The sequence below is a fragment of the Kryptolebias marmoratus genome, linkage group LG15, assembly GCF_001649575.2.
Source record: "Kryptolebias marmoratus isolate JLee-2015 linkage group LG15, ASM164957v2, whole genome shotgun sequence".
Taxonomy (NCBI): domain Eukaryota; kingdom Metazoa; phylum Chordata; class Actinopteri; order Cyprinodontiformes; family Rivulidae; genus Kryptolebias; species Kryptolebias marmoratus.
This window is the reverse complement of record NC_051444.1, coordinates 9,220,786-9,231,307: the sequence shown is the minus strand read 5'-3', so window position 1 is coordinate 9,231,307 and position 10,522 is coordinate 9,220,786. Positions and strand designations below refer to the sequence as shown.

Genomic DNA, 10,522 nt, shown 5'->3' with positions numbered 1-10,522 from the left:
GGAGGACGATGGGGAGGGGAGGGTCACACATGCACCAGGTTACATCTAGAGGTAGGAAGGAGTGCAGGAGGATGAAGAGGAGGGAGAGGAGGGGGGAAGGTCCCAGGCAGGCAGGTCACAGCGAGGAGTCCCGGCAGAGGACGATCTCCATCTCGGTGCGGTACAGTTTCCCTCCGTCAGCCAGAGCCATGATGCTCTTCTTGTAATCCACCAGCCCGACCGAGTCCACGTCCTGCCAGAAAGACCACACACACACACACACACACACACACACACACACACACTCTCAGGCGGCTATCCCATCTCCCTGAAACCCCCTACAATCGCCGGGTGAACCATTCGTTACCATTTTGTTCTTGTCACAGAGGTCCTTCAGCAGAGCGTCCAGCTCCTGCTCATCGATGTAGCCGTTACCGTCCTGCCAGAGGAGACAAAACGGGACAAAGAGAAGATTTTCCTTCTGGCAGCTTTAAAACCAGTTCTCTGCCAAGTTTTCTGCGTCCCACTGTCAGAGCCTCCGATTGTCTGAATGATTTGCAGGCAGCTTAACAAACAAATGTTAATATCCGTCTGAAAACGATCCAAAACTCGAGTGAAGACTGAGAGAAAAGGCAGCCGAAGGAAAACTCTGAAAGCCTGAAGAGCTGTTGACTAGGACCACTTTAAATTAACCATCGAGCCTTCCTCGAAGGAGAACGCTTCGTCCGCCACCTTCCAGAGTTTTCAACTAAAACAGAGTTACAGCTGTTTTGGTCAAACTTGGTAAAAAGACGTGATGAGCGATCTCAGGTCTGTTAGAGCTTGAAGTCTGTGTTGAGGACGACTCTCGGCTTTGGGGCCGTTCACACCACGCTGTTTTTGAGCGGACCAGCGGTTGGTTTACACGACAGCGGCGCTTGTTTCCTCTGAAGCTTTCTGAGGTTTCGGACCTTTCTGTTTGTATTTCAACATGTGGCAGCGGCCCAACCTTATGCACGCTTGGCTCGCTGAAATCAGTGTTGTCAGATATGCGATAATTCTCGTTTTTATAAGACGGTTTAAGGGTCACGTTGCCCTCCTTTCCTGTAAACATGTTCGCCAATCACAACACACAACTACTCTTACAACCTGCCCCCTCAGAGAAGGCGCGCCTCACTCAGCACACAGTGGTTTGGGTTAAAATACAAGGACTTTAAAGCGACAGTTCATCGTTTCCTATCTGGCAACCCTGCCTGGAACAGAAACTACAGCAGATTTATGTAAACATGTTGTTTTTTCTTGTTGAATCGCCTCAATAAACAATGAAAAAATGTTTCCAGAGATCATTCTCATGTAAACGGGGTCTCCTACCACACAGAATTTAGCTCAGTATCTGTTAAACAGATTAGCTGTGGCTGCCATCTTGAACTGGTTTCACTCTGAACAGTTTTTTTTTCTCCTGCACTTTTATTTGGCCCCATTTCAAGGACGCCACCAACCCCAAATCCTGCGAAGGCTAAACTTGCAGCCACCTTGAAATGAATAAAAACAAAAACTGTCAGCGTGTGGCACCGAATGTCCGTATTTACACAAAAAAATAATTAATTTGTGTGAAAATGCAACAGAAAATCCCACCCTGTTCGCCATACTGCTGGGAATATCCTCCAGTGCATGTCAGCCCTGACAAATCCTTACATCCATTAGTTGGATTGCCATGAAATTTTCCCAAGAGGATGAATCCCAACGGCCTGATCCTTTGAGTTTTCCACTCCCCCCACCCGCCACCACCACCATGAGGCGAGCATTTGTAGTTTTCTCAACAGAGTAAATTACATTTCGAACAGATGTTCATTGTAAGGATCCTAAAGATGACTCGCACACACACACACACACACACACACACACACATACACACACACACACACACGGCACTTCCCAGAATAAAAAACAAATTTTCTCACCTTGTCATAAAACATGAAGAGGGAGTCAAACTCCTTCACGGTGAGTTTGATACCCTGCAACCAAAGAGAGGAGTGAAAATTATTAGAAACCAACAAACATTTCTAGAGAGTGGCAAAAAAAAAAAAAAAAGAGCCCCAGATCCACAACAGATAATAATCCATGCAGATTATGATAACTGGGACTAGAGTTGAGTTAATCCACGTCAGATTTACTAATCCTCTGTTCGGAGCATTTGTTGAGCTGCTCTCAAGCCAACTCACACAAATGGGAACATGACGGCACGCTGGAAGAGAGAACGCTGTTCGTACGCCTGAAAGGGGCTCGTCGTGCCTCTTTCTGAGCTTCTGACTGCGTTGTTCTTTTTCTATAAACGCCCAGTCCTGCCGCAGCTCTGGGTGCTCGTATTAAAACGATTACGGTTACGAGAACAAAAAGAGAAATGTGGTTTAAACAAAACAATCATCTGCTCCAGACACACCCGTCAAATAGAAACGGCATCAGCAAAGGGATAAAAAAAAATAAGTAAAAGTTCACTTAACAGCATACCAAACAAAAAAACATCCCCCTTCTGAAAAGGCCAGAAACAACCACGACACATTTACGAAACATCAGATGTTCACTCGTGCGCCTTTTTCCCATCATGCCTGTTGATTGATGCTGGAGCTGATAGATAAACGCCGCCGCTCTCCAAGCCAGAACCCAGTGCTGATTGTGCTTTTTTTTACCCCCTTCACAAAGATGTTTGTGGCTGTCAGCAGGTTTTTTTTGTTTAGCAGGAAAAGAACTTTAAATGGGCAGTAAAACCGGAATAAATTACTTTTCTATCAAGCCAGGCCACTAATTCTGCTCTGAAAACAAACAAACAGTGTTTCTGAATCCTCGGTGGAAGTCACACACATCATTTCTTTTATAGTTTAACCTGGAGCTTATTTTCAGTTCTGCATTCTTCCACTTTCAGTCGAAGAAGGACTACGGTGTGATCCGCCAGCGGCTGTCAGAAAAGCGCCTCGCATTCATCTTTTTGCTGCTAAACCCTGGAATGGCTCCAGTGTTTGTTGCTCTTCGGCGAGGCCTCCAAAGAGGCAAAGAGCAGCTTAAAAAGTGTGAGCTGATTGGAGGGTGGCAGAAGTCAAACAGAAGCCTTAATCCAGCCCACCTAGGCTGAAATAAACCAATATGATTCATCATCCAGGCTCTCATTCTGCAGCGATGGATCACAGAGTTTAGCTACCTCACGTACGTGGCTTTGAATTGTAAATTAAGTCATAGATTATTGAGATTTAGCTTTTACTTTGAATAAGAATCAATACGAGTGAATCTGTTTCCAAACATATAAGATATTATGTTAGATCTGAAAGTAAAATCTAGTATCTATTATTTTGATGTAAGTAAACTGTCATAGTTTGGATCTTATTTTAACTTTTTGTGTTTGTGTTTTGGCTTTGGCCTTATGTGCCACCTGTCTTTCGTTTGTAATCAGCCCACCTGTTTTCACCCGCTCATTAAAACTTGATATTTAACCAAGCATCTACGGCCCCCTCTCCCACTGGATGACGACCTCTCTGCAGCGTAAAGCATCAGCCTGAACAGGGACACGGTGTTCCACGTGTTTGAGGGTACGGAGGGTTTTGAGGATGCACGTGACGGTTTATGGTTGTGGTGGCAGCGTAAAAAGGACCTGGGTGAATTGGCAGCTTGTCCATGAAGTGGGGCTCTGTGAGGCTTCAAGAATATGACGCAGAAGTGGTCTTAGGTCATGGAAAGGACCAGGCGCAGATGTGATCCTCGTGGAGGCAGCGCCATGATCTTCTAGCTGCCTGACAGTCAGAGTTAAGCTGTTTCCATCCTCCATAAGAAGTCAGGAAGTCAGCTCTCGTTCACGTGCTCGCGTGACGAAAATTGCGTCATTTTGTTCTTGTAGCAGCTTCCTCTGCCGTGTCTCGACTCAAGGCCCGGGCCGAACTGTTTCTCTCAGGGGTTTGAGCCAAGTGTCGTGTGATTGGGCAGAAGATGTTGTGGGCGTGTTTATGCGGAAAAGCCAGCGAGCTTTAATGGAGTCCTTTAGCTTCTACTGCTGGCCGAGGCTGTTAGAAAATCCAGCCATTTTTACGACTGTTCCATCAAAACTCAGAAACCTGTGAGCTTAAAAAGACGTGGAGAGACACAGGCGGCTCTTTGTGACTGTGACTGTCTCAGTCGGTTTAATAAACACGTTTGATCATGGTGAGGGAACCAGATTTGAATCAGTGTGTCATTAACAGGCTTCTGCAGAACATGAAGAGGTGATTTAACCACTGGATCAGGTGTGTTGGAGCAGGGAAACAAGGAAAATATGGAGGATAGTTGCTCTCCAGGACCAGTGTTGCCTACCCCTGTTCTAAAAAGTTACGTAGGTCATGGAGAGTGGGGTCATCATCCAGTGTGAAGGACATAAACGTGCATATTAAAATATTACTTTAATGCTTGGCGTTATCAGACTCTCTCCTGCAAACAGAATCTTACCTGAAACTTGAGCAGGAAATTCTCCTGGACCGGCAAGAGCCTGCAGTCAAACACAGACACTCATCAGTTTTAACTCAGTGGCACTCTTACATAAAGGTAAAAACAACAAAGAATGGAATAAAAACAGAAGTGTCATTCACCTCGCCATCTCAGAGAGGCCCAGCTTACCGTCACCGTTGAGGTCAAACATATTGAGCTGCACAATGAGAAGGGAACTTATGAGTGAAGGAAACATGGATCAAATGTTAACCAGCAGCTCACAGATGGCACTACAGGTTACCATACAGAGCTCCTTAACCCTCTCAGGCTCAAATTAAGTTTTAGTAACAGGAAAAATCAGATATTTGGGGAAATTATCATCTGAGTAAAATAAGGCTCATAAAATATGAATGTGGAGTAATTAGGTATATGCAATTCGCTGTTGCAAATCTGCAATGTCTGCCTTGAGAGGGTTAATATTCAAACCTTCAGATATTATTAGCTTGCACATTAACTCAGGAGCTTAGTGATGCAGTTTGAGACCATGTTTGATATTTTAAAAAGTACTGATGGTCTGGAAGGTGGCTGTTTGGGCTCGATGAGCTGCAGCGCCGCAAATCTAAATCCTAGGACACTCACGATTGTCTGCGTGTACTCGTTCAGCTTCTTTTCGTCGTAGTTTCTGTTCGCCTTCTTCAGCAGGTCTGACAGGAAACCCTGAGGAGAGAGAACGAAAGCTTTATGGCAGCAATAATGAAGTTAGTCTCTTTAAAAGAAGGCCGTATGAATTGGTTTTCCAAGTGACGACGTACACATTCAGAGTCGATACAGAACTCAGACATGAGATCTATACAACCTGCATGACAAAATACTCAAATTGCCCCACACCAGTGGGGCAATTTGAGTATTTGGTAATGCCATTTGGTTTGACCAACGCCCCAGCTTTTTTCCAGGCCCTTGTAAATGATGTTTTGAGGGATTTTCTAAATGTGTTCGTCTTTGTTTACCTTGACGACATTTTGATTTATTCCAAAAGTCTACCAGAGCATAAGAAACATGTCCATCAAGTACTCCAGCGTCTCCTAGAGAACAAACTGTTCGTGAAAGCCGAGAAATGTGAGTTTCACCAACCATCTGTCACATTCTTGGGCTACATTCTGGAGAGTGGACAAATTAGACCTACAGAAGAAAAGATTAAGGCAGTCCTAGAGTGGCCCACCCCAGAAACCAGAAGACAACTTCAGAGGTTCCTGGGCTTTGCAAATTTTTACCGTAGGTTTATCCGAAATTACAGCCAGACCGCTCAGTCCCTAACAGCTTTAACCTCCACTAAGGTCCCTTACACTTGGTCCCCTGAGGCGGACGCTGCCTTTAATCGGTTAAAGACCCTTTTCGCCAACGCTCCTGTTCTTACCCAGCCAGACCCTACAAAACAGTTCATCGTAGAGGTGGACGCGTCGGACACCGGAGTTGGAGCAGTGCTCTCCCAACACTCCGACCAGGATCATAAGACCCATCCCTGTGCTTTCCCCGGTGGAGAGAAATTACGACGTAGGAGACCGTGAACTGCTGGCCATGAAGTTGGCTTTAGAGGAGTGGAGACAATGGGTAGAGGGAGCTGAACACCCCGTCATCGTGTGGACTGATCATAAGGACTTGGCGTACCTCCAGTCTGCTAAGAGATTGAACCCCCGCCAATCTCGGTGGTCCTTGTTTTTCTCTCGTTTTAATTTGTCCATTTCTTTTCGCCCAGGATCTAAAAACATCAAGCCGGATGCGCTGTCCCGACTGTTTTCCCCTGATGACTCAGAGAGAGTCCCCGCACCTATCCTCCCTCCGAGCTGTTCTGTGGCCACGGTTACTTGGGAGATCGAGGACCTGGTGAGGCAGGCTCAGCAATCCGAGCCGGACCCCGGCACGGGACCTTCCAACAGAATTTTTGTTCCCTCCACCATGCGGGCTCGAGTAATTGACTGGTTACATTCCTCTAAATTTTCAGCCCATCCTGGGATCAGCCGTACAACTGCCTTAGTCAACCGTCATTTTTGGTGGCCGGCCATCGTTAAGGATGTGAGGGAGTTTGTGTTAGCCTGTACTATTTGTGCCCGAAATAAGCCTTCCCATCAGTCTCCATCCGGTCTGCTACAGCCACTACCCACACCAAGACGCCCCTGGTCGCACATTGCCATAGATTTTGTTACTGGACTCCCCACTTCTAAAGGAATGAACACCATTTTCACCATTATTGACCGGTTTTCCAAGGCCTGTCATTTAATCCCATTAAGAAGACTGCCTTCCGCTTTCCAAACTGCCCAACTGTTGGTTAAACATGTGTTCAGGCTGCATGGGATTCCCCAAGATATTCTTTCTGACCGGGGTCCCCAGTTCTCCGCCCGGGTTTGGAAGCATTTCTGTTCAGCCCTGGAGGCCAAGGTGTCTCTAACTTCTGGTTATCATCCACAGTCAAACGGCCAAGTGGAGCGCATGAACCAGGAGTTGGAGGCCACTCTAAGATGTCTCACCTCGTCCAACCCGACCGACTGGAGCACTTACCTGCCTTGGGTGGAGTATGCTCACAACGCTCACATCTCTGCTGCCACTGGGTTGTCCCCTTTTGAGGTATCCTTAGGCTACCAACCTCCCCTGTTTCCGGTGGACGAGAAAGACATCGCAGTTACCTCGGTCCAGCATCACATCCGTCGGTGTAAAGCCATCTGGAGTAAGACGGTTGCTGCCCTTAACCGCACGGCCGAACAGAACCGTCGCTGGGCAGACCGCAAGAGGAGACCTGCGCCCACTTATAAGCCAGGCCAGGAGGTCTGGCTCTCCACGAAAGATATCCCACTGAAGTCAGTTTCTAGAAAATTGGCTCCTCGTTTCATTGGCCCTTATGTGGTGGAAAGGATTGTGGGTCCGTCTGCAGTCCGTCTACGTCTGCCTGCTTCCCTCCGTATTCACCCTACCTTCCATGTCTCCCAGGTCAAGCCGGTCCACTCCAGCCCATTGTGCCCCCCTGTTGAGCCCCCACCCCCCCGTGACATTGATGGCCACCCTGCGTACACCGTCCGTCGGATTGTGGATTCCCGCCGGCGTGGGCGGGGCTGGCAGTATTTGGTGGACTGGGAGGGTTACGGCCCTGAGGACCGTATGTGGGTTCCCCGATCGTTCATTCTGGATCCCTCTCTTATCTCTGATTTTCGGACTTCGTCCTCTAGCTCTTCGGGACCGCCTGGGGGCAGTCATTGAGGGGGGGGTACTGTTGGGTACCAGGTTGGGTTTGCTTCCTTTTCCGCTCTGACCAGCAGAGGGAGCCAGAGGCCGGTTTTCCTTGGGGAAGGTGCCAGTAGGTGCCTGCTGTACGCACCTGGCTCCAATCATCATCTAGAGGAGTATTTAAGCGGCAGGCTCCTGCTCTTCACCACCAGAGTGTTTTACCAATTGTGGTACCTCCAGCCTTTCTACTGTTCGTCTCATTGCGATCGTTTCTTGTAGCCTTCTAGACCTCACCTGTTGTTTTGTGATTCCTTCCAGGACATCTTCAAGTTTCCTCAGAGACTTCCTGTGTTCGAGCCAAGAGGAGAGTCCCTTCGCGACGCAGGGAGCGAGACTCGCCGACAACAACCTGAGTCCGCCCCGAAACTCCCGGGAGCTCTCTCTCTCCCTCTCACTCACGAGTCTGCCCGTTTTCCTCATCCCTCTCCTAGTCAGCCTCTGCTCCAAGCCGCAGCCTGGAACCGGAACCCCTCCCTGACCGGAAATCATTACTACAAGTAAGCTCCGAACCCTTACAAGCAGCCTGTTTTCCTACGGTCGTTGAACTCACCCCCGCTCTCCGTTTGTGTGCAGCCAAACCAGTCTCCCACCGCAGCTTCCCGACTGCGGAGGATTAGAACTGTTTGATCTCTGTCAATAAATTTTTGAACTCATACTCTGCTTCTCTGTGAGTTTCTGCATGTGGGCTCAGAAACTAAAACCTAGCATGACACAAAAACACCATTTATTTACAGTAATTACCATGCAGGCTTCCATGCACTGATACAAGAGTACCTCCAGTGGTACGTAAGGAAACTAGACAAGAGTTTCACAAAGGGGTTGCCTGTGATCTTGACCTTTGACCCCGTAACTTTGAAATCAACAGGGATCATCCCCAGTCCATGAGGTTTGCAGCTGTGCAGTTTGACATTCCTATGTTACACGGTCGCAGAGTTAGAGCACAGAGGTTTTCACAAAAGGGACCTTGACCTTCGACCCTGAAATCAATAGGGATCATCTTTGACCCACGAGGTGTCCACCTGAGCAGCTGGACAATCCCAAAACACACAGCTGCAGAGGAAGAGCACGGACGAAGGAGTCACCTGTGAATCTTAACCTTTGAACCTGTGACCCTGAAATCAATAGGGATCATCCTTGACCCATGAGGCATCTAGCTGCACAGGTTGACAGTCCTACGTTACACGGTTGCAGGGTTAAAGCACAGAGAAGGTTTTTACCCTGTGACCATGAAATCAATAGGGATCATTCCCGACTTATGAGGTGTCCAGTTGAGCAGCTTCCCATTTCTCTGTTAGGGGGTTATCCATTTAGAGCCTGGACAAGAAATTGTCCAGAGACAGAAAGATGGACAGCGCCAAAACATCATATGTCCATCTGGCTCTTAGGTCGGGCGTAGAAAAAAAATATCCATGATAAATATTACTAGTTACGGAGAAAAACACAAAAATAAAAATAATACATAATTATGACTATTAATAGTATTTTAATACAGTGCAGAAACTGATTGTCATGGATTAAAAAGGAAAAGTGTCTTATTCTGTAGAGACATCAGTCTCCGTGTGAAACTGAAAATAATCACCTTCAGCTCGTTGGACTCGATGTACCCGCTGCGATCCGTGTCGTACCTCCTCCAGGCCTGCAGGAGAACATTTCTACTGTCAGAAACCACATATAAACCTACAATCAAAGTAACATTATTAAACATCCAACTTGGTGTAAATATGTAACCGTTTATCAAAGACGGATACAGAAACGCTCACTGCCCCCCCTCCTGCAGAAAGCTGGGGTGCATTCATAATTTATGGCTTTCTGAGAATAGCTTTTACCTCACAAAACAGCTTGAACATCACATCGTAAATTTCTCCTAAAACAGAGCAAGGAAAGTGTTTTTATGTTTCAGGCTCTTCCTGTTTCTCTCAGACGACTGATATCCAATAAACAACTGAAGACCAGAGCAGAGGGCTTCTTTTATCCCTGTAAAGGTTTAAATGCTGCATAAATGTTGTGCATTTCTTTATGTTTCTGACACTGTGACCTAAATCTGAATATCAGAAGTTTTCGTGTGTTCCCGAGCTTTCGACTCTGGACGAATGAACCGTTTTCATCCTTTCCCAGCACGAAACAGGCGTCCCAACTTGGCAACAAAGCCTAAGAAATGATCGGACAGCTGAACACGAGTCCCACAGGACGGACTGTGAAGGCGGTGCCGGCTTCAGGCGTCCGCCAGGAAATTTTACAGCTCAGTAGGGTTTATCGGGTAGTTACTAAAAACTAAATAAATATTAAAAGCTAAAACCGAAAGAACATCAGATGTCTGAAGCGACAGCTGACTTGAATGAAAGCTTGACTGATTTATAAAAGTTATTTAAGAGCCCTCACTCCGTGTCATACAGCAGGAAAAAAGATATGAAAATATAGAAACTTACATCCATGAATTCAGAACTGGACCCAACAAATTCTCTGAAACAGAGCAGGAAGTTTTCTTCTGTCGGCAGAATCTGGGCCAACTGCAACAGGAGGCGGAAATATTTCCTTTTTACCATTTCAAAGATCTTAAACTGAACATATTCATCAGGAGAAAACAGTGTCAGTGTCAGTGCCACTGCCAGTGTTAGGTTTAGGGTCAGTGTCAGTGCAGTGTTAATCCAGTGTCATTGCCAGTGCCAGTGTCAGTGCCAGGGTCATGGTCAGGGTCAGTATCAGTCCAGTGCCAGTGCCAGGGTCAGGGTCAGGGTCAGGGTCAGGGTCAGGGTCAGGGTCAGTCCAGTGCCAGTGCCAGTGCCAGTGTCAATGCCAGTGCCAGGGTCAGGGTCAGTGTCAGTGTCAGTGCCAGTGCCAGTGTCATGGT

At 47.1% G+C, this 10,522-nt stretch overlaps 1 protein-coding gene across 1 annotated transcript in view; it reads right to left on the bottom strand.

The window, feature by feature from the left end:
- Positions 1 to 6: 6 nt before the first annotated feature.
- LOC108229803 (calretinin) overlaps positions 7 to 10,522 on the bottom strand; it is an 18,215-nt gene continuing 7,699 nt past the window's right edge. Inside the window, exons 4-11 of the mRNA XM_017405473.3 lie at positions 10,101 to 10,181; positions 9,254 to 9,310; positions 5,041 to 5,118; positions 4,563 to 4,618; positions 4,423 to 4,462; positions 1,920 to 1,973; positions 347 to 418; positions 7 to 232 (exon numbers count right to left, since the gene is read on the bottom strand). Of these exons, the coding sequence (XP_017260962.1) occupies positions 116 to 232; positions 347 to 418; positions 1,920 to 1,973; positions 4,423 to 4,462; positions 4,563 to 4,618; positions 5,041 to 5,118; positions 9,254 to 9,310; positions 10,101 to 10,181 (555 nt within the window). The 3' untranslated portion in view covers positions 7 to 115. The remainder of the gene's footprint in view (positions 233 to 346; positions 419 to 1,919; positions 1,974 to 4,422; positions 4,463 to 4,562; positions 4,619 to 5,040; positions 5,119 to 9,253; positions 9,311 to 10,100; positions 10,182 to 10,522) is intronic.